At 40.9% G+C, this 27,702-nt stretch overlaps 3 protein-coding genes across 10 annotated transcripts in view; 2 read left to right on the top strand and 1 right to left on the bottom strand.

The window, feature by feature from the left end:
- PTDSS1 (phosphatidylserine synthase 1) overlaps positions 1-5,289 on the bottom strand; it is a 28,502-nt gene extending 23,213 nt beyond the window's left edge. For all 8 annotated transcript variants that reach the window (XR_014226967.1, XR_014226968.1, XR_014226969.1 and 5 more), the window contains exon 1: positions 5,032-5,289. Coding sequence is in view for 4 of the 8 variants with exons in the window: in XM_082294150.1 (XP_082150276.1) it covers positions 5,032-5,210 (179 nt within the window). In the remaining 4 variants the exon portion in view is untranslated. The remainder of the gene's footprint in view (positions 1-5,031) is intronic.
- Positions 5,290-5,546: 257 nt separating this feature from the next.
- Positions 5,547-21,078, top strand: MTERF3 (mitochondrial transcription termination factor 3). The gene is made up of 8 exons (XM_082290235.1): positions 5,547-5,560; positions 5,969-6,317; positions 8,499-8,651; positions 9,629-9,818; positions 12,827-12,974; positions 14,216-14,287; positions 17,051-17,212; positions 18,946-21,078. The coding sequence occupies exons 2-8, from the start codon at positions 5,990-5,992 to the stop codon at positions 19,138-19,140; spliced, it is 1,248 nt and encodes a 415-aa protein (XP_082146361.1). The 5' UTR covers positions 5,547-5,560; positions 5,969-5,989; the 3' UTR covers positions 19,141-21,078.
- A 558-nt stretch (positions 21,079-21,636) lies between these two features.
- Positions 21,637-26,260, top strand: UQCRB (ubiquinol-cytochrome c reductase binding protein). Its single transcript, XM_082278906.1, has 4 exons — positions 21,637-21,715; positions 22,867-22,938; positions 24,657-24,823; positions 26,022-26,260. Exons 1-4 carry the CDS (start codon positions 21,697-21,699, stop codon positions 26,097-26,099), a joined length of 336 nt encoding a protein of 111 aa, XP_082135032.1. The 5' UTR covers positions 21,637-21,696; the 3' UTR covers positions 26,100-26,260.
- The last annotated feature ends 1,442 nt before the right edge of the window (positions 26,261-27,702 follow it).

The following is a 27,702-nucleotide window of genomic DNA, read 5'->3' as shown; positions in this document are numbered from 1 at the left end:
TGTCCCTTTCTTACAAGAGGGTTAAATATTTAATAAACACATGCAAGCCATTTAGCACTGTTAGAAGTCAGTGTAGAAGCAAAGACCAAATTTAACATAAGGTGAAAAAAATCTTCCTGCTTTAATGTTTATAGAAACATCATCAAATTACTTTTGCACAGCAAACAGACCTAAACTAAAACCTCTGGAAGCCTGGATGCAATTCCTAGGTTTCCCTCTGCTGTTTTGGTGCTACTTGCAAAACCTTTCACTTCCCTTTGCCTATCCCTAATGCCAAATGCCTGAGATGAGGGAAAAAATAATGATCACAATCAGTCTTTAGAAATAATGAATATACATCTTAGAATCTGTAACAGAGACAGCACAACTTAAAAGACCCAAGGAAAAATATCAATTTGCTTTTAGATCTATTAAGCCAAAGCTCTGAATATAATATCAGGTATTATTTGTGCTACTGTTACATTATAGCCAGAAGAGAGACCTACGAATTCAGTTTGGAACTCCAAGGCAAACTTGACAGAGCTCTTTGTTTTCAGGCAAGTAGAATATGGTAGCAAGATTAACAAAATAACCCTCACCCAACTCTTCTAACCAGCAGACAGCTTCTGGGATAATAATACAAACAGAAACAAACTTCAGAGTATCGTAGTATAAACAGCAAATATTTCATAATGTATCACCACTACAACTGAAGTCAAAGTTTTACCATCTGGATAGTTTTCATGTACTTAGGATCAGTTTATCCATTTAAGTATATTTCTTTATTTAGTCCCAACACAAGAACAAAAAAATTCCCAGCGACTTTAAAGATATAAAGCTGTTCCTGGCAGAGCATCTGTCACATTTCTGGATGGTTCAGTAAAGAATCCATGACAGCCTAAATGCTCTCCACATTAGATACTTGCTGCAGTTACAAAATATTTCTCACTTAGCCAAATTATTTCTCTTTTCCTTAAAACTGAACCTTAAGAATTCCACAGCAGGCTTTCATCACTGTGAGGCATTTAAGCACTGTGTTAGTTTAAATGTATGGAAGGAAAAAGTGCATTAAACACAAATGGTTTCTCTGCAGGCCTGTGGGACTCCCCACAGCATTTTTTTAAAACCAGCCGAGTCCAGCTTTACCAGTCATTTTCCAGCAGCCATGCTGCACATGCTGACAGTTTATACCAGCTATAAACCCCAAGTCCCAGAGCTTAACTCTGGCTCCCTTGGCAATCCCAAGAACCTTATGCCATCCAGTGCTCTTCCTCGCCAGAGCCTCCGGCTCTGATGGCTCAGACAGCAAAACCACATCCCTCTTTTAACACATGCAAATAACACACGGGAATGTGCTGTCATGGCTGCCACCAAAAGGATGACTTTTTTTTTTTTTTTTTTAGATAGTACAAATAACTACAGTCTCATCACAACAATTCATCACAGCCAAGAAAGAAGTGAAAGACATTGTGATCACATCACGTAATTGCTGCACCAGGTGGGATGAAAGGTCCTCACCTTTGCATATCAGGATTCTGAGTACTACTCAGCTTCAGGAAAGCTGTCTTAGTCACATTGGCACCACTTCCCCCCAAAATCAACAAAGATGTTTGCAGTGTTAAACTGCATTTCATTCCAAGTGAGTGGCAAGGCTTGCATTTGGCTTGCAGATACATTTCACAAGGGACAGATACCTCATCTTCTTGCCAGAAGCAGGTAAGAACAGGTGGGACCAAGAAACTTGCTGCTGTGCACTAGCTGGTATAAGAATTATAGTGTTTATGTGGAAAAACTATTTTGGGGAATGCCAAAAGGAAAGATACAATCACAACTAGCTGCAATCAAGAAAATGTGCTAAATCATCTCCTCACTTAGCCCCAGAAACGTTGACTCTGATTTTGAAATACAAGCATTCATGCAGCAAAACCAAGGTTTCTAATGCTTACGTGGGAGGATAGATGGAAATTCTCTCAATTTTAACCCACTTTACAGAGGCATTTTTCAATTATGTGGCTTTTTAGAGAAGAAATAATAAAAACCAAAGTGTATAATAACTGCATAATCTTTATCCCTCTTCTGTTCTTCTCCAGAGCACTAGATCACAAAAACGTCAACTAGTGAGTTATTATATCACACACAAAAAAACAAACAAAAGAAAGAGGATACTCAATCAAGGAAAAAAACTAGGACACTAAATTTGGAATGTGGGAGAGGGAGAAAAAAAGTCTTCCATAGACTCAACCAAACCTAGATACACAATAATCCAGTTTAATCAAGTCCATTAACCAAGGGACATGGAAGGCAAAAGCCCTACATTCTCATAGGTCTTACTCCTGCTTCCACAAACCCCTGCACCTTCACACCAGAAGCCACTAGTCTGTCACTTTCCTCAGTCCTACTGTGTCCCACAAAATATCCCCTCCAGCACTCACTCCTGCTAGTTGCCTCTGGGCTCAGAGAAGGCCACATATCTCTATCTAGGGTAGAAGAGGACAGGGAAAGCCAAAGCCACTCCACATCTCTGCCCCAAGGTGCAGGATGGAAGCAGAGGAGCCTGCGGCTGGCTCACTGAGCAGGAAACCAAGGAAGCTGCAGCCATTGTCAGAAGCACTGGAAGTATGTGCTTTAAACAGAATACCCTCTATTCCCCACTTTAACATAGAAAAATTAAACACACATTTCTTGTTCTAGATTATTATTATCATCATACCTGAAGATTACTGCTATCTGAAGTTCAGTATCACCCTTATCAAAGACAGTATCAGCTACACTCAGTGATCCTAAGGAGGACTTCATGGCTTGCTGCATACAAGGGAAAAGCATTTTCTAAGTTTCTCAAAACCTTCCACATACTTTTGAGACAAAACAATTATAGAAGAGACAAGAAAGACTTTAAGGAACACAGCATTTCCTCTGTCTATGGTGAAGTTCCTGAAAAAATAAATTTTACTTCACAACATCAGCGTGAATCTATCATAGAAAATCCCCCACTCAACAAACTGACCACGAGAGCTACAGAGCAACTGACAGCACAGGGGAAGCAAAGAATCACTTGTGACACTGTACTGGGAAGTCTACAGTGCCTTGTGCCCAGGAAGTGGAAAAATGAACAGTCAGTGTAGACTCCATGCCATAAGCTGATGGAAACAGAAAGACCAGACCTGGGAGAACAGATTGTAAAAGCATGTGGGGAAGATCTCCTCTTCCCCAGTTTCTCAAAGAGTGCATATGGTTTGGATAGTGCCCCAAATAAGGCACAGAGGCAGCACTCTGATATCATTCAGGAGATTTATGAAACTCCTATAATAGTTGAAAATAGCAGAAGGAAGAGAGGGGAGAAAGTAACATCAGTGTACCTTCCACAACCTGAGGAGAAATAGAGAAGAGTTAAAGAGAAGTCAACTGGTATTTAAACACAGGAAGTGAGACAGAGATAGAGGGAAGAAAATGAAACTGAAGAAGTCAGTTAGAGAGATAGCAAAACAAATGGAAAGACAAACCAGCAATCCTCTTGGAAAAATTCAAACAAACATCTCAGAAGTGAAGCAATTTTATTTGGGCCTAGAAGACTCAATAGTGCTAAAATTGCTTCTTGGCTCATCCTCTGCTTGAAAGAATGAACGGCAAAATTCCTTCCCCAAAGGTGAGCAACCAGTACCATTAATCCTTCAGAACGACATAGTGATGAGAATCTCTTAGTGACTCACAAGTTTGACCTAAATTAGCCCTTCAGAGAGAAAAGTGATCAGGCAAGTGAAATGAGGGCATGAGGAGCACTTGTAGCAAAGGTCTGTAATTAAACATTGTAGCAGAGCACAGAAATATGTCTCTGATTTTAGAGTTAGAAGGGATCCAAGCAGAACAAGGGATGTGCTCACTGAAAGTATCTTCCTTCGGGCCATACACATGTAGAAACAAGAAAAGGCATACCTCAGACCATTTGCAGTTACACTGTTTTACTTTTCCTTATGCTCCTGTCTCAACTTCAGCCAGGTTTGGCCATTATTTCACAGCTGATGAAAACTATACATTTGTATTCTTAGAATAAAATATAAGATTACACACTGAACTGTGTATCAGGCTTAGCGACAAATAATGATTTTTCTTACATCAAATGGAGAGTTGTCATGAAGAAACGTTTTAAGGTCACTTTTAAGGGGAGAATTCACCACCATAAGAGTTTAAGCCACAGGACCATTGAAATCCGTGATTGTGTACACACAATGCCACAAAAGTTTAAATGAGCCTAAAACATACTGCACTACCTAGCCAAAACCTCTCAGGAATCACTGCCTACAGACTACACAATTTAATCTAAAGGATGATTATGCAATCATCTTCACATCCAGTAGGAGGCAATAAAAAGTATGCACAACTTCAAAAAAATACAAGATACCTAGACTGCACTGCTATACCCTTTGCTTTCCAGTAAGGCTCCCGAAAAACCTGTCCATTCCTAGCAGTACTGCCATGAATGACTGCAGGGGTAATGCCCACAGAGCCTTTCGTGTGGTGCGCAAAGGATGTGGCAAAGCCCATCCGTGCCAGCGCCTGAGCCAACCTGAGACTGGCCACAGCCAGTGTGGGGTACAGAAGTGATGCCACAGAACAGTCACTGCCGTCCACTGCACACCTGGTAAATCATCTACATGAGTGATGTTACTGCGGGGCTGCTCGATAGCCTAATAAAGCCCACTTTTGGCAACTCCTTGTAACACATATTTTAGTAGAGACTTCAACAGAGATCCTCAAAAGGATTAACAAGTTCTCGGGAAACCCAGTGGGGATAAACCGCTCTGGAAAGGAGGGGAGGATGCCCGCTCTCCCCCACGGGCCTGCCGAGCAGGGGGCGCGGGGCGCCCGGCGGTGCAGCACCCGCCCGGGGAGCGCACCGCAGGCCCGGCACGGCACGGCCCGGCAGGAGCCGCGCTGCCCCTGCTCGCCCCGGGGCCGGGCACCGACCGCCCCCCATTCCCTGCCCGGGAACCCCCTGCACCCCGGGGCTGCCAGCACCCAGGGGCGGGGCTGCGGCTCCCCGCGGCGGCCGCGTACCTGGTGAAGGCGAAGGCCATGAGGCTGAGGATGGTGAAGCTGAGGAGGGTGATGGTGTGCGGACGGTAGAAGAACTCCAGTGTGATGTCCTCCACCTGCTGCTCGTTGATCATGCGGAAGTGCAGGCGGTAGTTTACGTCGTCCTTGCTCAGGGTCCGGCTCCCCACGCACGACGCCATCTCGCCCCCTCTCTCCCCTCGTCTCAGAGCAGCTCTGGTTGCGCGGGGCGGCGCGGCTCGAACCAGCCCGGCCGCCCGCGCCGCGTCCCGCCGAGCGCAGCCGAGCGCAGCCGAGCGGGCCGAGCCGGGCAGCCGCGCCCGCCGCGCCGAGGGGCGGAGTTCGCCCTGCCGCGCCCACGCGGCTAGGGAGGGAGCAACGGAGCGCGGGAGGGGGGAGGCGGAGCCGCGCAACAACTCAGGCAGAGGAGGACGCTGCGGCCTGCTCCCCCCTCGTTTCCTCCGAGTGGTCTCGCCCGGGCTGGGCGGGCAGCGGGGCGCACACGTGGGCCGGGCCGCGCCGCGCGGCGCAGGTGAGGTGATGGCGGCTCCCGCTGGGCCCGGGCCGGTCCCCGGCACTGCCCCTTCTCCCGCAGGCTGCGCGCAGCGGCTGCCGGCGTGGGGAGGGCGGCGAGCGCGGCCCAACCCAGCCTTCCCGCCCTGTGGCGAGTGTGCGGTGACGCGGCTTTACGCGGAGGGCTCCGTCCCCCCGGGAGGGTTTAGGTCCTGGCTGGGCTTCCCCCGTGCTCCCAAGGGAACGGCTGTTGTGCAGGGCGGCGGGCGGTGGCCTTCAGACCCGGCTCCTCCGTTTGTTGCCCGTTCAAACCCTTGAGGCAGCTACCTGTGCTTTGTAGTGAGGAATTGCTGTAACGACCAGGGGATTCACGCTGCCGGCGTGGCAGGAGCGCCTGTGTCACTGCGCACTCCTTTTCTCCCAGCAGGATGCTGTGCTGAGGTGCAGGATGGCTGTGTGGGCTCGGCAGGTCTCCCGCTGGTGCTGCCTGCTGAACTCGGCCCGTGCTGTTGAGTTTACTCGGAGGCTCAGGAGTCGCGGCTGCACCGCACAGGCCTGCCGGGAGCTTGCCTCGGTGGCTGTGCTGCCCGCTGGAAAGGAGGATGTTCTGTGGAGACTGCAGGCATGCAGGCACGTTTCTGTAGGAAGCTGTTCCCCGCCCGACAGCGCCAGGGATGGATCCTTCTCTTCTCCCGAAAGTAACTTGCCTTCAGTACAGCTGGAACAAGGAAAAGCAGAAACATTACCTGATCTGAATGCAAAAGCACTGGACGAAGGTAAGAGGCTTTAAGGGATACCATTTCTCCCGAATCTTCAAATTATGTTTTTAGTATGCTGCGGTTTAACCCCATCTGGGTTCTCCTTTTTTGGCCTGCTTGCCTAGAATATGTATCTGGAGTTCCTGACTTTCACTTATTATTAGCTTCGTAGTTAATTCAGATTTTTATGGTCAATGTAGCATGCAAAGAATACCTTTAAAGTGATATAAACTGTATAATGTTTTGGGTAAAAATGTAGGTCTGGAGCTGCCGTTTGAAGGACTTTTCATAACCCTACCTGCATCAGCTCAGCGTTTGCCTTTTCCTCACAGATGTACTGGCGCAAACAAAAGGGTTTTGATTTGGGGTTTATAGGGTGTTTGGTTTTGGTTTTTTCATTGAGCGAGGCTGGGAGATTCCACGCCTCAAGCAGCTCACACAACACAGCCGTTTGAGTGATCAAGGAAGAACAACAGGAGGCAGCAGTGTAAAGCCTCCTTAAGCACTGCCCTGATGAGAAATGCTCGTCCAACTGTCTTCTGAGGAAAGGAGACGAAAGGAGATAAGCACAACGTTGCCTTGGTGTTGTTGCCCTGAGGAAATTTACTCACTTTTTTTCCTACTTCTATCTAAATGAGGATTATAACATTTCCATTCTTTCAAATTACTTTGGGTATGCTGAGGAAACTTGCTCTGAATTACTAAGCAGCCTTGTATGTTCAGATTCTGCTTTGAGCCCAGCCAACTTGGATTGTACAGAGCTTATTTTTGGGCTGTTTCAATGCTGCAGTGGAGACCTGTCTGTGTAGCTGGTTCTGAAACAGTTCTGGTCCAGAATGATGGGTCAGCCAGCTTGTGTGTGGCTGCATCTGTGGTGCAGTTTATCCACATGCCAGATTTTTATCTCCAGCAGACTGACTGGAGAATGTGTGTGTGTGTAGCATTTTGCCCAGCTGACAGTCTATATAATGGAATAAACACAGTTGATGGCTTTTGAGGGTTTTGGTAACTTGAAGTATGATTCCCAATAGGAAGTATAAAGACCTTAAAGTGGCAATAAAAGACATGCATGCTTCTGGAATTGACTATATTGTATATTGGTTCGATCCTCAATAAGTTGAAAGAAAACACTTGATATTCCTATAGATTCCTAGGAAGTTCCTGTCTAATGTGTCAACATTGCTGAAAACATTTTATTGTGCTTTTGTTTCTGAGCCTGTGAGAAAAAGAAGTGACAAGACCTTGAACAGCTATCGAGCTAGTCTGTGCAACTCTTCCTGGAACATTAGGCACATCCTAATTACTTTGGAATCTGCATGAGTAGAGTTCTGGTGTGCCTTTGTTTTCTTGACATGCAAGAGTGTTACCCTGGTCTCTAGGAAGCCATTATACAAAGGTACAGGGCACAGAAAATCCCCTTCCTGAGGAGTTTATAATCAGGGCATCTGATCAGTAATCAAAGTGATGATTGAGGTGGATGCTAGCAACCAGCCTGCAAATGGTAATCTTAATCTTACTGCTGTGAGCTCCCATCAATGGAAAAATAGATCTGTTTAGAGAATTTTTTTTTTTTAAAGACCCTGAGTTCTGTGACTTGGAACACTTAAGGGGAAACAAGCATAATAATGTTTGCTTTGAAACCTTAGTGAGTAGGAAATTGTTCCTTTTGCTATTAGAGATAGTGGCAGTCAGCTGCCTTTCTGTAATGGGTAAGACACGATAGTTTGGCTGGAGTTGGCTATGAAAGTTAAAACAGCTGCATTTCAGGCATCAGATTCAGGAAAGCCACAAAGTAGTGGGCTTGTCAGGTTATGAAAAATAATCTTTGCAGTAGCCTTTTATCTGGCTATGATCAAGCAAGAGTGCACTTGTGAAGGCATGAAAGACCTTTTGCAGAAGGTGATGTGATCTGTTGTCTGCAGTGGTCTAGGCAGCAGGATGAAGGCAGGCTTGCTGGGTACTACTCTCAGATTTGGCCATATGAGTAAAAGTTGATGGGCAGTGACCAGGAGATGGAACAGAGACAAAAACTGGGAGTAGAGTCTATGTTTTTATGTTTTCAAATAATAGGTTGGCTGTTTATCACATGTACAGTGTTCCTGCATTTTGAAAAGGATTTTAAGAGATTTGTGTAGCATTTGGTGGAAGCAACTTTGTCTTTCACAAAATGCATTTGGGTCTTCTATATTTGTTTCTTAGACTGGGATGACATCCCACCTTCATCTGCTTTGGAAGTGATTTCCGAGGAAGAAGCTGTACAGATCATTGCAGAACCTCTTCTCCCCATTCAGTCTTCCACGCTCCGAGATTACGTTGATCACTCAGAAACCCTTGAGAAACTTGTCCACCTAGGTATGTGTGATTTTGTTTGTGTGGTCTGCCTATGACAGGAGCTTTGGAGATCTTTTGTGCTTTGCTCTTACCGGTTACCTTGTAAACTTGAAAATGGGAACAGTGACCAATAGCAAAAAGCAACAGGATGTTATCCGGGGTAGATGGACAAAGAGAGGGGACTGTGTCACTAGCAATGCCATACTACTGGGAAACAAAGCTGGCTGGTGTTAGTCCCTTTGTGCTGTGGGTGGTAGAAGGAGGCATCTCCCACAGCTTCAGGAGGTGGGGAGGACTGTGTAACTTAATTTGTCTTTCTTCTTTTGGGCTGGTTAAGGATGCTTTAATTTGCTGCAAAAGAATTTGCAGCTCTCCATCCTTGGAAGGAAGGAAAGAGAATGGTTGCTATGCATAATCTTAGGAGTGAGGCACAGCACACTGGAGAGGCAAGAGGGAAGGGATTGAAGAGAACCTTACTTCTCATCAAAAAATACTTGGACTACAGAGATACCTGAGTTCAAGGTTGTTGACCACCTTGTTGCCCAAATGTGCAAGGAATACTAGAAAGAGGTTGGAGAAATTATTATTTGAGAGGGGGAATCTGTCCTCACGTAGTAACAAATTGCTGTGTGTGAGTCAGTATACAAAGTCACTTCACTGCAAAATTGTCCCCTTCCCTTTTGTAACAGATTGGGAAATTTCATGCACACATACTTCTGTGAAACAAGAGCAGGTTTCTAAATGTGGCACGTGCAGGATTCACTGCAAATGTCTTCCTTCAAAAAATAAACTCAGCAAAAGCTTCTAAAATGACCACTTATTTTATCTGGGGTCTTTCCACAATAAACAAGGTGTTGTGGCCTTGCTGTGTTGAGCAATAAAAGTATGCAAAATCAGTGCAAAAAATTGAGTAGTCCTATAAATTCCAACATGCCTTTGTGAAACATTTACAGAAAGCAGGGTCTGTGTTTAATTAAAACAATTTCTGTTTGTTGTAGGGGTTGACTTATCCCAAGTGGAGAAACGTCAAAAGGCAGGTCAGCTGTTACTGACCTTGGACTTTGAAAAAGATGTAAAAAAAATACTTCTGTTTCTTAAGGATGTGGGTGTAGAAGACAATCAGCTGGGACCTTTCCTGACCAAAAATCCATATATCCTTGCTGAAGACCTGGAATCTTTAGAAACCAGGTGAGCCTTTTAAGTAGCAGCAGGGTGTTAAGCCCCTTGGCTTGAAGATCTGGTTTCCCAGTTGGCTTAACCTTGTCTGAAGGAACCTGTGCTGCCTCTGTTCTTACTCAATCTCTGGCTCCGTGTTCTTGTGCCTCCCCATCTGCTGGCACTAACATGTGGTGGTATCATAAGTCAGCACCTTCATCCACCTGAAAACTGCCTATCAACAAATTTTACTGCTCATCCCTGTCTCTCTGCCACAGGGGAAGCAGTTTGCCATCTTAGGCCGCTTGCTTTACTCATGTCAGCTTTCATTCCAAAATGTCATCCCTTAGGCTTTACATAAATTTGTAGAACAATATTAAACTCTTCAGTCACAATTTGAAATCATGAATTCTCGTGAATTCTGCAATAAAAGAAGCAGACCAGATCTCTTCTGTGTTGACATCTAATAGCAGCAGGAAGTTTTGGTGATGTTTTTTTCCTGTTGTCCAGCTGAAACTGAACACAGCACTACAGTGAACTAATTTGTGTGTGTCTGTGTTCGTTCACACTTGTATGGCCCTAAACTGTTCTTCAGTCCTTAAAATTAACTTTTATTTATAATATTACTCCAAATTCAATGTTTTTTTTCAGAACAACTCGTGTGTATGTACATGCCTTTCTTAATGAACTCAAAACTTCCCAGTATTCAAAAATCCCAGAGAAGAAAATCTGTTGTCTTGGCTCTTGCAGGTAGTAGCATTTCTGTCTGAAACAGAAGTCTGGAAGTACAGATATTTAGAAACAGGCACATGAGTAGACTCTTGTATAACGTAGACCTGACTTCTTTCCCCTCTGTTCTTCTAACCTCCTGTTCAGTAAGTGGCCTTTCAGAAACAATATAAAAAAAAACCCAAAAACCCCTGTGTCATTTTCCAGCAGTAGTTTTGAGTCTAGATATCAGAGCATATAGCTTATGCTCTTCTGAAGAGAGGTGTTTTTTTTGTGATAAATATCCTAACTCTTCCATGAAGTCATATTTTATTTTCAGTGACACTCCTGTGGTGGTGGCTGGTTAGTGAAGTAGGGGCTAAACAGAGCAATCTGATTTCTTGCTAATTTTCTGCAGTATGATTCTTCAGTAAGTTTGCCACTGGTGAATGCTTTCCTGCAAGCTTTAAAATAAGTGTGCTGTAAAGGCTGTGAAGTGAGTGTGTCTCAAATAGCTGTCTTTTGAAAGCTGAGTATCACCTTTGCATAAACAGTTCGGTGCAAATGGATGTGGTATTGGTTACATCACTCTGGAATGTTTTATTGCTATGGATTCCATGTTGCCAGGAAACAAAACACAAATTTCAATAGGTTTGGCATTTTACTTCAGATAAACACTGTAAAAGTCAAAACATTCCATAATTCCTAACAATTTTGACAGTTGCAAATCAGTGTCTGTACTGCAGCTGCACCAGATGCTTTGTTTTACGCTGGTGTTAATGATGACTTAAAACTGTTAACATGCTACATAGAACTGCTGATCCCTGTAGTAGAAGGAGGGCTAACCTTGGTGCCAGCACTCACATAGGTATCTCAAACTTTGGCCAGGTTGGAGAGTTGTGTTCCTTTAACATACTAGTTTCTAGAGTCAGGTTGTTACAATCTTGCCATCCCTCTTTTAAGTTTCTTGCCTTTCCAGGAAGAAATGCTTCAGGTATGAATTTTAATGACTTGTTAACAGAAAGCAAGTGGAGTCAGGACAGACGAAAGATTTTATTTTTAATCTGTTCATTTAGCTGTTTCTGGGATGCTTGGAAGCTGTGCCAGTTCCATTGTCATTGTCTGGAGCCTAGGCTGCTACCTTCTGTGGTGGGGTGCCTGCTCAGTTAGGAATTGGTCCTCTAGAGCTTGTTCTTATATCTTCCGTCTGGAAGTTTTTGGCTTGTGATAGCTTCATTTTTGAGCATTTGTGGAAAGAGGGAAGTTGTAGTGACTGGAAGGTAATTTTATTTTTTTTCTCTCCACAAGACATGGTTTAACATAGAGCCCATTTTTTGCTGAATATCTGTTTCTGCAGAATTTTCTGCAATCCATTTAGTATTTTAATTACTACCAGATAAAACCAATTCTTGTATGCTCTAAGTTGATCTGACTGCAAATATTTCTCATATTGCAATTACTCTTGTATATAACCAGATGAAACCTCTCCAAATTGTACTTTAGTTTTTTATGTGGTGGTATCTGGCTAAATTGTGTCTCTTTGTGTGCTGTATTTCCCCTCTTCATTCCTTTTTTTCTGGAGCTATGGTAATCATCTACTACAAGTAGTACTTGATATAGGATTTCACTTTCACTGAATTCAACAAAGTTTGGAAAAAGTTTTGACTTGGAAAGAAAGAAAGAAAGCAAGCAAACTCTGCTAAACTTCAAAACTTTAGTCAACTCCTTTTGCTTTCTGATGACCAGATGTTTGTTACTCACTCATTAGACCAGTGACTGAAAGTATGGACCTATTACAGCAAACATAACTTCAGCTGATGAAGAAATGTATTTTTCGACAATATCTCTACACATAGCATCATTGTATGATTATTGCTACTCCAAGGCAAAACAGGGATGTATGAGGTATAGTACTCCGTTCTTTCAGCAGTAGAAATGGAATTCATTAAAATAGCAAAATGCTGTATATATTTTCTTGTCCATACCCTATGATGATCTATTAATGTGTTTGCAATCTAGGAGACAGGCTGGTAGTTAAATGTAGGTTAACACAGTTATCTGCTTAAGTACAGCTGGAAGGAATTAAAATCTGTCTTCAGTATTGACATTCTGCTCTGAGGTTTATTTTACTTCTAATTAATTGGAAGGGAGGGTATTTTGCTTTTACGATAACTGCAGATTTCACTCTAATTATTTTTGGCAGGGTTGCATGTTAATGCTAGAACATCTGTCCATTTATAAGATATCACTGAGGAATTTAAGCAAGTACTGAATAAATGGAGGCAATAAAATTTTCATCACAGGATTTTATTTTGTTTTTGTTCTCTTTCTAGAGTGGCTTACCTAAAATCAAAAAAATTTGGTAAGTCAGAAATTGCTCAGATGGTCTCAAGAGCTCCATATTTGCTGTTGTTTTCAGTGGAAAGACTGGATAACAGACTGGGTTTCTTCAAAAATGAACTTGGTCTCAGTGCAAAAAAGGTAAAGACTCAAGTGTTTAGGTATTTTTTTAGTGACAGTTGTAAGGTCTTGGAATATGAATACTCCAAGTGTTTGGACGTTATCAACAAACATGGTGTTATAATCAGTAATGTCACCAGAGGGTTACAGGAGGGTAACATGGTTTTAACTGTCTGTGGAAGTGATAAGGACACCTAACATTCAAAGGACCTGAAGTACAGTTTCTGAAGATGACCTGCTACAGGATAGTGTCAAATAAGCATGTGTATGTCCAGTTTTATTATTTGAGGTGGTTCAGAGGACTGAATTAATTACTGAAGCAGCAAGCAGCTTTTTTAACTTCTGGAAAATTATTTGGTGCTCTTCATCTCTTTAAGATACTGTAACATACTTAACTCATTATTTAAAAAATACTCTAATCTGTGAATATTATATCAAGATAAATGCCAAATTATATGCTCAGCTCACCAAGAGTGACCTCTGGGTTTGCTCATGAGTGCATACCACATTACTTGCTTAGCAGGTATTCAGCACCTTGCTTAGGGATCTTCAGGGGAGGTAGTAGCTGCACTTGCCTGGAGCGAGTGGGCGGTGTTAGTTGTGTCCTGCAGTAGGTGGGGATTGCAATGAAGGTAAAATTCCAAGTGGAATCTGGGGTTCTTCTATTGGCTTCTATTAGCTGAGCAGCCATAGCTGTTACAGTGCCTGTTGCTGGCCTTTCCATGTTTGAGGTAAAAGAACTCCCCAGAAAAGGGTTTAGTCACTACCTTGTACTCAGGGTGGATTACAAGCAATCAGACACCTTAGGGAATGTGGAGTAATTTCCTGTAGTGCTGTTAAACTATGGCCTAACCAGATCCTGAAGTTAGTTCCACTGCCACTGGAAAACCCTTTTATAGCCTCTATTGTGTAGTGTGTTGTTTATTTTTTCTAAAAAGATGGGAAGAAACAACTTGAGGGCTGAGAGAAAATGGGCACTTGAGCATACTTTCTCCTTTTGATGCATGCTTTTACTCCCTCTTCCTGTCTGCTTTACAACAATTGTATTATTTTTGTTTTCCAAAAGAACACATTTGAGTAATATTTTGCATCTTAATATACTGCTGCTTCATGCAAATTCATCTTTGGTGTACACATAAAATAAAATACATCCCTCTTCCAGCTGCAAAAAAAAGTTTATATAGGATCTTTCTTTCACAGATAAATTTACAAACAAGCTTTCAGGAATACTCTTTTGTTTATGTGTTTTTTTCTGATTGTAGACAAAGGATCTGGTAATTCGTCTTCCAAGGCTATTGACTGGCAAATTAGAGCCTGTAAAAGAAAATCTTCAGGTGAGCTTATGAATAGATATTAGAAGTGTATTGTATACCCATATAGTTTAAGAGTTGTCAGAAGATAAAATTCCTGGAGGGGATCGTGCACAGAAAGAATTTAATGAAATGATTTTAGCGGTGATATAAAATAACTGAAGATTTTCTTAAACAATTTATTTTCCTCTATAGTGTGCAAGCTTACCCAATACATGGAGCATTATCTTACTCTGTCTTCTACTGTGACGTAGTGCCTTCCTGCCAAAAGTTGCTATATGATGACATAAACTGTTACCCATTTTTTAATGAGTAGAAAAATACTCAGTCTTTTTTTCTCCCCCTTAATTATTATGGTCTTTTTCATGGATTGTTCGTAAGTATTTAGGAGCAAGAAATGTGCAGTTGATTCTTTTTCTCCTGGCAGGTAACTAGTCTGCCAAAATGTGCATTTGACACCTATTGTCTGATAGCAGATGGTCGTTATTAACAACTGTTGGGTAAATAACTTCAAACCCATGGGGACTCCTTTCCCTTTTGAAAATGTAACCATGTATTGGTTTAATTACTGTGCTGTAAAGCCATTGAGGCCAAACAGCATGATGTAGTGTAACAATTTGTGAAATTCCATTATCCTATAACAAATAACTATGAATCAAAATGTAAAGTTTTCAGACAGACTCTCTGCTCTGAAACTATTAAACACTAGAAATCTTGCAATCTGAAATGTGTGTGTGGTAAGGGAGGAGACTGGAAAGTAGCAGACTGTTCTAATTAATTGTGCTTTCTTTTTAACACACAGTGTTTCCAAAGGCTAGGGATCCATTATTAAAATTAATGTGTTTTTAAGATCCTCAGTTCTATGTGACTATCTTGTTTACCTACCAAGAAATACGCAGTGTAGCACCTCTGTTTTTAAAATGTGTGAGAGAGGGAAAGAGAGGAAGGATTTTTAGGTCCTCACTGTTGGAATCTACTATTTCTTAAAAGCTCAAGCCTTTCAAGGGGTTGGATTCAGAATCTGTGTTCAGACCTTTATGTCCTAAACTGGTGGTGGGAGGGACAGTACTTGGAAAGTGAAATCGTGTACCAACAGCTCAGAAATGATGAGGTTGTATCCCTCATTCTGAATGGACTGTTATTTAGAAACAAGTGCTGTAGCTGATAACGCTTGTCATAAGACCAGTCATGGACTAAATGTGCTGAAGGATGGCTTAGTCCATCCTCTGAGAGTTTTATCAAGCACAATTACAGATTCACTGACAGGGTAGAACCTGAAAGCTTGCATTTCTACTGCTTATTGTGGGAATAATACATACTTTGTTGAGTATTGCTGAGGCTTACACAGTAAGGATATTAGCATGTGTCGCCTAGAGAGTTATTGAATATTAAATATGATTGCTGTCAAACTGAGTGCAGTCAAAGCAACTTACACTTGAGCTCACCGATCATGTCAAGAGGGAGCTGTTTCACATCACAGAGTAGAAGATAAAAGCTCAAGATTCTTGCCACAATTACCTCTACTGTGGGCCCAGCTTTACATCTGCTGTGATTTAACACAGGGGTTTTAACTCCGGTTGTGTACCTTGATGCAGGAAGTTACCCCTGCCAACTCAGGTCCATGGAAGATACCACTCATGGGCAAACACTTATTTTCATACTTGAATGCTGTCTTAGTTGATTGGTATTTTGTGTGGTGCACAAATATTTATAAAGCAGAAAAGTTAAAACCAGGAGTTAAAAGACCTGATTATAGTTGCCTCTAGAAACAATTCCCTGTAAGTCCTAAGGTAAATTTGAAACCGAGATTCTAAGCCCTTCCCTTTGACTTTTACAAGCAGTTTTGGAAAAGAGCTGCAGTCTTGGCACATCAAACTGGGCAAACAAAAACACCACCTTCTTGCCACTCGAAGTGCCTTAGTTTGATATGAAAGTCTGGTTATGTTAACTGGCAAGCACACCCACTTCATAACTGAAAACAAGCTGCTTGTAAGTGTCACTGGAGGATAGAAGAAATGACTGAGTTAACAGATACTCTTGTATGCTGAATTCTTTCTCAACAACTCAATGAATTGCTTGCCATTCTGCACTTTGGGAGGAGTGCTCATGAATTTATTGAAAAAATGTGTTTTGTTTTCCTTTTGGGAAATCATAATTGAAGTCAAAGCAGTCTCTGAAAAAGACATCTTACTTTAGACATTAATGAACTGTAGAATAAATTGAATACACCACATATTCTACACATCTCTTTTAGGTTCAGCTGTCTTAAGTTGAAGACTATAGAAATTATACTCCCTATTATAAAAATGTAACTTGGATACATTAGCAAAAGAGGCAACACATTAGCAAAAGTAGGCGCTAGCTATTTGATTGTTGTGTTTTACAGAGCTCAACAGCTTCACAAAAAGAAAGTCTCTTGACAGCTTGGTATTGAAAATTATAAAGGACTCCTAGGAGAGAATTTTTATGCTTGTAACTGCCATACATATGGAGACGCATTTTTTTTCTTCATATCTCAGACAAGCTGAAAAATACATAACATTCACAGCAGTCATCTTTATTTTGGGGATATTCTATAAACAAATTACCCTTTAATCCAGAATGATAAATAATTTGCATTGTCTGACTTGAGAAGAACTGGAGTGGCAGATATTACTGTGGTTTGCCTTCTTGTTGCTGTTTGACAAAGGGTAGAAGAATTTTGCATTAGTTTATTTCAGTGGTGCATTAAAATAAGCTAAGTTTCCTGTAGCTGACTTACGAAGACAAAATTGTGCTCTTTTTCAGGTTTGTCAAATTGAACTTGGTTTTCAACGTAATGAAATTCAACAGATTGTGTATAAAACTCCCAAGATTTTAACTGCAAGTAAAAAGAGACTCAAACAGACATTTGACTACTTACACAACATAATGGGTATTCCCCACCACATGCTTACTCACTTTCCTCAGGTGAGCTGTTAATCTGGGAATAAATTGTAGGTGCTCTTGTCACAGTGCTTCACTAATGTGCTGAAGGTGGAGCTTTGCTGTATGCAGGACATATGTGAATTCTTCAACTAGCCTATGGCTTTTACTCTAATTGGGATAACTTTTATTAGCAATCCAGAAACCATTGAAGATTTCAGTGTGGAAGAGCTGCTTTTTTTCCCCATAGCGTATGTGACATCCCTACCCCCAGTCTTGTGAATTTATATGTTTTCAACAGAAGTAGTCATGTTCATCTCTTCTGTATTCATGCAAGAGAGATTACTGCCTACTTAGGGGTTTGCCTGTCGTGAAATTCTGCCTAAGAGACACAAGAGAAGACAGATTATGCAGATCTGTTAATTAGATAACATATATATATATATACACACACACACACACACACACAAATATTAACATTTCTTTTAGGTCTGTCTACTTAAAAAATAAGCTTTAGAGATTTTAGAATCTGAAAATACAGTGTAAAGGTAAGAGAAGTTCTGTCCATTAGGCAGTCAGATTCTCATTGGTCTTCTTATTGCTGCAGTAATTGCTAAAATACCACAGGACTGAAAATAGATTAGTTCCCTGATTACTATTTTGGGGTTTTTTTTCTACCTCCTCATTACTGTTACTTCCTCACAAATTAAAATCTGAAAGTGTTAGTCACTTCATTCAATGCTGACATGCAGTTGCACTATCTTCTTACCAGGTAAAAATGAAAGCACAAATTACAGCTTCTGAACAGCAGTAATTTTCTTTCTAAGGCAAGTCCAGGTTTTTTTTGTTCTCCTGTCTTCTGACTCCCTCTTAAAATTCAAGGAAGGCAGAGGAGGAACAGTAGTTTTGTTTTTCCCTCCTTTTTCAAATTGGTTTGCATCCTTATGGAATTCTTCTTTCATCAATGTAGTCTCTTCTTTTAGTAAAATCTCTGCTTGCTCTGTGTAACATTCCCATTTGCACCATTATCTCCTCTGTAGCATCTCTCTCTATTCTGTTGTACTGCTCAGAAATGAACTTAGATCTTTGCTTTTATGACTTAGCTGTGCATCTCGTCTTCCGCATTTCCCTCTCTTTTTAGATGTTCTGCTGATTTCTTTTCTGTTTCCCCTACTATTGTTCTCATTTTTGACTGTCTAGATTTTTTTTTTTGTGGCAGGTATCTTCAAAGGTAGGCATTGCTGTGCAGCAGAAGACAAAGGGTTGTTTTGAACCACCACACTGTGCCTTTTTGGCTGTGTTATGATGACAGGAGTCACAGCCACTCACCTTTGCCCTTGCCACTGTGCTATTTTGTTGTTTGTCTTATGCCATGTGGTCACCTCTTCATGTCATCCTTGTAGCAATGCTCATTTGAATCTGATGCTACAGAGAAATGTTCCCTGTTATTGAATATCTCCACTTTCTTGGCTTTGATTACACAAAAGTAATATAGTTGTTCTATAGAATCGACTCTCAAGCACAGTAGGTTTTTGTATCACTCCCTGTTTTCTGTTGTGTGTGTATGTCAGCATATTGTATTGAAGTATTTTTTTAGAGTTTAGATAATTTATGTATAAATGTAACCTACCTGGTGTTTGACATAAATTAAAGGAAAATAAGTGTATTATTTGTTTTCTTCCTAGATCTTCAGTTTGTCTAAAAAAGGCTCTTATTTTTGATGCCTCAGAGTCTGAAATTTAGACAACCTAAAAACTTCTTCCCTTTTTTCTTCTTAGGTTTTCAACTCAAAGCTATTACGGATCAGAGAGAGGCATATGTTTCTTGCATTCTTGGGAAGGGCCCAGTATGACCCAGCACAACCCAGCTACATCTCTCTGGATCAGCTAGTATCCTTGCCTGATGAGGTGTTTTGTACAGAGATGGCCAAAGCTTCTATGCAGGACTTTGAAAAGTTCTTAAAAACACTTTAATTTTTTACATGTGTTACTAATTATAGAATTAAGTTAGGAAATAAACATACTTTATAAAACTACTTCCCTTTAAGGTCTCTTAAGTTTTTAATTACTGGTGTAAGAAGTGTGTAGGATTTAAAGGCTCACAGTAATACTGATAGTAACTTAAAAACATATTTCAGAAGGATTGAGTGAATATGTTGATTGCTACTAATGCAAGCTTTGTAATTAATCTCTAACTTAATTCAGAGTGGATGATGCAGCATGCTAACTGAAAGGTAAATTCGAATGGATTCCTCTTTTTTTCTTTTGATAATGGCAGAATTTTGGGAGATTGGAAAACTGGCTAGTGATTTATTCCCTGTCTTGCCCTCTGTTGTCTTCTTTCACCCTCTTCCCCAAAAGTTAGGATAGCAAGATACTGGGGTAGTGAGGTAGTGTTGTGTTTACCTGCTTGAGGTAATAATGTTATTATTTTCCTTGTAAGGTAGAAAGAATCACACCATCACATGTGTGAAGCTCCTCATACAGAAAGGAACTCTTTCAATAGGTTACAAAGGTGTTTCCTTGTGAAGCTGGCTGCCGAAATTAGTATCCTAAAAGCTGGTTAGCAATGTAAAAAAAAAAAGAAAACCAGCAAACTGAATTTAGGCAAATTATAGAAAGAAAATAAAACTGTTAGTGTCCCTGAAATCTAGAAGGACATTATTTTAGTTACTTTTCCCCTTGTTCAGTTTTTTTCCCCCGCATACCAATGAGATTTGTGTGGCTTTAATATACAAGTAAAGATATGAAAAGAGGCTGTAGTATATATTAAGGTGATAGAGATAATCTGTTGTAAAAGCTGAAGTAAATGCTGACATTGGGCATCATGGGAGTATTAAAAATACTTAATCTTATCATTAAACAAAGCACTTTAATACCGAATTATTAAATGCTTCACACTGTATGTGGGAAAAATTAAAAAGCTGCCTAAATCCACACACAAACTGTCTGATATTGTTTAGAAGTTTCCATTCCTTCAGTAAAAACAGTTCAGGAAACTGAAATGCAAATGTTTTAATTTGGATTGAAGTTTATTTAATGACAAACCTCTACATTTTAAAACTTCATTGTTGAAGCTAAAACTAGCAATTTTAATGCACACAGTAGAATAAAATTCAAAAGGTTAAATTCTACTAATAGGTGGGAAATAAAGTAAGGTTAAAGAGATTTAAAGAATGAGAATAGTAGTGATCTCTGGATTATGACTTTGGATAAATTCTTATTGATCCAAATTAAGAATTTGAAAGAGAAGTGCTTGAAACACATTGAAAAACCACATTCATTGTCTGCAATATATATCTGAGATGCTCTCTTTTTTCTTTTTTCTCATGTTTCCTATTCCATTGGCCTGGGATGATTGTTTGAAATCCTCTATTAAATAGACTGTTCTTGGTGGAGATGCATAATAAATTTCATGGTGGCTGAAATGTGATGGCTAAGCACTTTCTCCCATTTCCTTCTGTTAAATAAAAGTAACCAAGCCCAATATGCTTATTTGGATTTTTGATTGTATGAAATGCTAATAAGAAACTGTTATCTTCAAACAATCTTGTAAAAAATAATGTTTATAGTAAAAATGTTAATAGGAAGTATGTGGGTTCATGTTTGAGTTAACTTTTGCAGATTTGCTCCACTAGCCTTATTACTATGTATTACCATGTCATAAACCATTGTAATAGAAATTTTATTGCAAAGTATATGTATTTTGAATGTCTCAAACCTTGAGCTTTAAATTCCTTTAATATTTTTAAATGTATAAATGATTGCTGCCACAGTTAAACCAATTTCTTTGAAATGTTAAATGCACAAGCTTCTGCCACAGTAGCTTCCCAGAACCACGATGAAGAGTGGAAGCAAAGCATTCAATGGGAGTGCTAAAAGGGAAGGGGAGAGAGGAAAGAAGAACGTTTTGTGGACCATGCCAAAAACTTTGTAGCTTTACGATTAAAAAAAAAAAAAAAATCTTGAGCAGAAAGGTTTGGCGTGGAATTCTCCCCCCGTCCCCTGTTACTAAAGGGGGCTCTTCTCGGCCAGGGCTAGAGCCGCCTGCGGCTGAGCGCCTGAACTCAGCCCCTGAGGCTCGCTGGCTGCAGTAGGGCACCGCCCGCGCCCTGGGCTGCAGCCGGGGCCCTGCTCTTTGCTCTCCGGACTGGCACTGCCCGCTGCGTTGCCCACCCCTTATTTCTGGGCTACCTCCACCTCCGCATTTTGGTTTTTTTCAAAACGCAGTGGTCCCTTCCTCAAGGAATGGCGGGGCAGAGGCAGCAATCTGTACCTCAGAACGCAGAGCCGCTCAGCTGGCGGCTGCGATACCTGAGCAGAAATAGGTTTCCGATTCTTGGCGTGACCGATTGGTGCTTTGTTTATTGTGCTTTACAAAGCTAAATTTTATTGTGTTACTACTTTGTAGCTGTCACCTCTACCCGCCACCCCCTCGCCACGGCGCAGGCGCGGGTGCCGGGGCAGCATTGGCAGCCCCGCTCCGCCCCGCGCGTTACCCAGGAGGCCGCGCGCCGCGCCGAGGTCAAGATGGCGGCGAGGGCGTCTGGTGAGGCGGCGGGGCGCTGGGGGTGCGCAGCGGGGCTGAGCCCGACCCCGACCTGCCTGCGGCGCTGGGCTCGCCCCGGCCCGCGCCGGGCAGCGAGGCGGGCCGTGACGGGGAGAGGGGGAGCCGGGGAGCCCGTGTGCACCGTGTGCCCTTGACGGGGACAGCGAGTGCCGCTGCCACAGTCGCTGGGCGAGTCTCCGCGCCGGCCCTTCTGTGGCAGCGGAGGGAGCCTGGCTCCGATACTTTGAGTTTTCTGAGTGCAGAGAGTGCTCGGGAGCACTAGAGGAACCCGTGGCCTGCTCATGAGGGGCCTCGGGGATCGCTGTCCTGCGCGGATACCGACTCCGCGCACAGTTGGTCTAAGGTTATTCCTTGTCTGGCCCTAAAGGACGAAGGAGTAACTATGGCCTGCTGAGGTAGTGCTCTAATGACGTACTGGTATCACACGGAGCACTGGGGCTTTTGGAGGGTGTTGTGCCGTTCGTGGGCTTCTAGACCCCTTGTTGAGGTACTCGATTATGTGTAAAAGCACCTCTGCCATCCCAAACCACATTTAAGGAAAGATTAGCATGTATATGTGGTGTGGAGGTTTTATTTTTTGTTTGGTTGGGGGTTTTTTTTTTGAGGTTTCAGTGTTGGTTTCGTGGTTGACTTTGGCAGCTCCTTGAAAAAGGAATAGCATTCAAGTATCTGGAGAGGAGAGCAGAAGGTTAGCAGTATAATAACCAGTGGCCTTGAAGTCGCATTAACCCATAGCGAAAGTCAGGGAGGTTAGATAAATTATTTGAAAAGCCTGATGGTTTTATGTAGACACTATGGGTTTGGCTCATGTAAGTGTTACGGAGCCGAAAAGTTTTGTTGCTGTGTTTGACGAGGAATTGGTAGCATTTTTCTAAGTCTTAAAGCAGCCCAGTATTCAAATTTAGTGAAATGGGTCAAATTCTTGCATGTAATGAGTGTCCTTCGACCTATTTAGTGTCACTTATGGGAGACTGAGAAGTAGAGGCCAAGTCATATATGATCAAATTCAAACTTGATGCAGTGTTACATTAATACATGTGAAAGAGGCCAGCAAATGTTTGCATACTGCCATAGTAACGTGTAAATGTTGAATTTTACCTTGCTGTGCAACTGATGACGGTCGCATTCAGTTGCAGGAGGTGGTCGCATGCTAGACAGGCTTCGCAAGTGGTATTACAATGCAGCTGGGTTCAACAAACTTGGTAAGTGTTTCATTGAGTTTTAAAAGCTGTACATGTAACAGTTCTCAGAATAGTTATGGTTTATAACTGCCATATGTTTGTGCAGGTTGGCGTGCTTTTGATCAAAATTAGTTACGACTTCTGTAGGGAAGAAAGTTGGCAAGAGCTTCAGTTGTTGTGATTTAAACCTTTTCTGTTATTTCGGTGTTTGCTCATGTTCCAGCGAACTGACTTACAACAGCTACGGTCAAGCTGGGGTAGTTGAAAAAACTTTCACAAAGCAGTCCTGAAAGCTTGATTATTTGCATTTCCCCACCAAGTCGCTTTCACTGGCCAGTGTCTTCTAACCCAAAGAAGCTGGAGGGGTTCCCACTGATAGTAGTCAGCCTATCTGCAGTACTTATGTAAAGTATCCAAAGGGCAAATAAGATTAAAGTTAGTTTTGCCCTTTGTGTCACCATAACTTCAGCTGGCATGGCTCTGGCCTGCACAGTGGTGGAATAGGTGTCAAAACAGGGCTTCCTTAAGGAGAAGAGGCTGCCTTAACAGTATTTCCTTCAGCTTATCCAGAGTTGTCACCAGGTTTGTTTCAACCATCTAGATTGAATGGATGACAAGAGTGGAATATTCTTGGATGACAAGAATCTGAATATTCAGATGCTGCAATTTATTGCTCACCACAATACAAGCAAATCTTTTAAAGGAAGTTGACATTCCTGCCCTGGGGGCGTTAGAAAAAATTACAAGAAAACTGTAGATGAGGAACCTTAGATCCTTCCTCCAAAGATGGAGTGATTAATTCCTCTTTGATAATGCCTGTCTGCTGAAATTCTTACTTCTGCTGCTTTTCTGGAAATGCAAGTAAAAAAATCAGAGAAGCACCAAATTTAATACAGTGATTAAACTAGCAGCAGTGCTCCCTGTGCGTTTGAAATAAATTACAAAGCTGAATTTCAGAATACATGACTCAAAAGAAATTTTTGTTTTATTGAGACAGTACTGCCAAATCGCTCACATGAGATGAAAACCTTTAACCACAAGTCAGTAGGTATGTTGTAGTAATCTGCATCATCTTGGAATGCTACAGAAGTAGTATTTTGTCCTGTTTGTTAATACTGAACCTTACAGAAAAGTTGGTTGAGTTTCAAAAATCCTTTGTTCCACAGAAGGTGTGGGAGTGTTCTTGGTTTTGAGAAGACTGGGTGCTTCTCCCTGATTTAACTTCCGATTTGCAATTCACACACCAACACAGAGCTCCAGGTTTCCTTATCTTCATATGGTCAGCAGAGATTTGGTTATCATGAACAGGGGAGTTTAGAAAATAATTCTTCAGTACTGAAGGAGTCTCATCTGTGGCTGACTGATTCTAATGGATTCAAAAACCCTTAACATGGATAGTCATCGTAAATAGAGATATAAAATTAGATGCACATAAGTTCACCCCTTAGATCCAGAGAAGGTTTTGTTCTGTATACATATAGTCTCACGAAACACATTGATTTAAGTACCCATTTTCCTTATTCCTCTTTAACAAAAGGACTAAAAAAAGTAAATAGAGTATGTGAAAGTCAGCATTTAGGATTGCATGTTTTCTGTGAGCAATTAGTGGCTATCGTGGATTGGTTTTGTTTTTCTTCATAATTTTGCATTGGAAGTATTTTGCCCATGGTACTTGAGTCAATGCTAAATCTTAGGGAAGAACATTTATTCAGTGATCCTGTAAATTCTTCTTGGTACAGGGTTAATGCGAGATGATACATTGAATGAAGATGATGATGTGAAAGAAGCATTGAAGAGACTTCCAGAACATCTTTACAATGAAAGAGTATTTCGCATAAAGCGAGCGCTAGACTTAAGCTTGAAACATCAGATCCTTCCAAAAGACCAGTGGGTGAAGTATGAAGAGGTACGTGCACGGAGTGTTTCCAAGGTGCTGGTCTTAAATGGCACTGCTGTGGTTGGCAGTTGGGCTTTTCATTCCCTGAGGAGATACATGCTTACATGTCCTTCATAGTGAGTGAGTCAGTCAGTATCTCATGGAATACCTCTGGAAAACACTGCTGATTACAGTTTAAAAATCTGTTTTTCAGTACAAATTACTGAATTTTTCTCAAGATGACAGAAGCTTAAGCTGCAGCTCAGAATCACAGCATATTTGCATTTAGGCAAAATATTTCTTCTATCAGATAAAGAAATACAGTGTAAATAGCTTTGGGATTCTTACAAAAGGTCTCCTGCTTTTCTGATTAATTTCTTGATCTTATAGAAAATCTTGAGCCAAAGTTTTTATTCATGAAGGTGCCAGGGAAGAATAATTTGAAGGGAAATCTTGCATTAAAATAAGTGTCATCTTGTAATTTAAAAAACAAACTACACTTTCCTTATCAGATGTAGCTACGTTTTATTTTTTGGTTGTGAATTGATTCACAGACTTTGCATCACTGTCCACCTCAGCTTTCTCCAGACTATCAGGCAGAGAGGAATTTTTTTGTTACGCTTTTGACTACAGGAGAGTATAAAGGTATTAATGCATCTCTGAATAAGCAGAGGCTGTTTCTTGTGGTCTCATGGGTCATATTTAGGTAACTGCTGCATTGAATAACTGGTTACCTATTTCCTCAAGCAGCAGTTTGGTTTGTGTTAAACATGGTCAGGGTGTTCCATCAAATACAAGTTTACAGTGCTGGTTAGAAGCTCAAAAAGGGAATATCTGGAGTATTATTGTTGGGCTTTGAACTATGCAAAGTGGCTATTGTACATTACTGTAGTTGGACTTCAAACTAATTAAAGTGGATCTTGCACATTTGGTTTTCTGCCAAAAGAACACTGTTTTAAAGGCATAGCTGGAAGCATCGTTTTGCCTGTTAATGTTAATGAGGCATTACAAATTAGTGGTTACTGCAGTAGAGAACTTGTCACTGCAGACTTGGCAGATAAAAAGTTCACCTTTTCAGGGTAAGTAAGGCTGGATTTCCTTTTTTTTTTCTTGATAGGTTGGTGTTTAGTCAAACCTGGGGAGGAATGAGAAACAAATAGTCTGTAGGAATGACTTGAGATGTTTCTGGACCTTGCTGTAAGTTTAAGTATATTCTCTTCTTTTTCAGGATCACCGTTATCTTGAACCATATCTAAAAGAAGTAATCCATGAAAGACATGAAAGGGAAGCGTGGAACAAGAAGTAACTATTGAACTACTTCATGCAAATATCCGTGTATTTCTGATATTTTTAAACATTTGGTTGTATAAGTCCATAGGGAGGCAATTGTGAGGCTGAGGAATACTGTTTCAGCTTGTTCATTGAGTCTGATCATCCAACTAAAATAAACATGTCAAACTATAAAAATCTTGGAAGAGTTCTTTCTAAATGTTAACAAGCTAATGTTCGGATCTCTCCTGTGAGCATATACATTACACATTAGTGGTATGCAGTCTTCATTCCAGCTTTTGATTCAACTCTTTTCATCATACAGCTGTTTTCTGCAGTGGAAGAGTTAGGTAAGAAACGTTCAAGGCTGTTGGTGCTAGTTGCTCTCATAAACTAAAAAGGATTTGGTATTCATTCTTCACTTGTCACTGTGGACAACAATACTGAACCAGTGTTTGATGTTACAGTGGTATTGTGAGACAGCAGAATGTAATGTTCTGTGCACCCAAGCAGATATGTATTGTAAAAATGGAAAATAAAGATGATTCCTTAATCATAAAATAGGAAATGTTTCATTAACTTTTTATACCATATACATTGTTAAGCCTTAAAAACTCTTTTCCTGTAAACTGTAATGACTGTCTCACTTCAGCTTTTTGAGACAGTTTATTCTTGAAAAGAGTAAAAGTGATACTCTGATGTGCTTTAAACAACATAACACTTAACACAGTTGACTTCTCGTGTATTTTTCTTCATCACCTAAAGCATGCTCAAGTTATTAGTGATCGGTATCCAGAAAGTACTGGCCCTTACTGGCCGAAGACCTGGAGTTTAGTCTTCCATAGTTTAATGGTAGTGTTAATTTGAGACAGATACTGATGTTAGACATGAAATTCAAAGCCTGTCATATAACCTTCTGTACAAAGTACACAATCTTGCATGATGGCCTCAAGGTTTGCTTTTTTCCTTTTGTTATGCATGCTTGTCTGCCAAATGCAATACTCGGTTTACCGAAAGAAAAAGGAGCAAACCGCATCTGCAGTTTTGAATTGGTATGACCAGATAAATAAAATACTGGATTAGAAGCTTTTAGCTTTGCTCATCACTCTGTTACTAACCTTCACCTGCTTGCTAAAGTCCCTTACATCTGTAGGATGGATGCAGTGATCCTTGGGTGAAATACCTCAAAACTTGACAGCCTGATGTGGCAAAACAAAATTCTGCAAAAATATCTGCACTGCCAATATTCCTTTAAAGTCTCTGTGGAGATTGTATTAAGAATTTGAGGTTTCTTTTTTTTTCCTGTAATAAAATCTAATGATTGAATCATACATAATTTGATGTATTTTTGGGAACTTTACTTTTTTCTTCCAAGAGACAAATAGGGCATGAAGTTTCACACTTCTCTTTATGGAATTATTAGAATATAGTTTTCTAATGAAATTAGAAGTATTTCATTATCCGATAGAATTATATTAGAAGACTTAATTATATAGTGAAAATAGTACTTGAAAAGCATAGCTGGTCAAATTTCTACAAAGGCTAGAATTCTGTGGAAAGACTGTGTCTGCTTATTTGAACACAGGTTTGAATAAAGAAAAACAGTCTCTCAAAAATTACTTGGTGTAGACAAACGGGCT

This window comes from Coloeus monedula (genome assembly GCF_965178545.1).
Source record: "Coloeus monedula genome assembly, chromosome: 1".
NCBI classification, from domain to species: domain Eukaryota; kingdom Metazoa; phylum Chordata; class Aves; order Passeriformes; family Corvidae; genus Coloeus; species Coloeus monedula.
The sequence above is the reverse complement of the archived record's forward strand: the minus strand, read 5'-3'. Positions and strand labels throughout refer to the sequence as shown.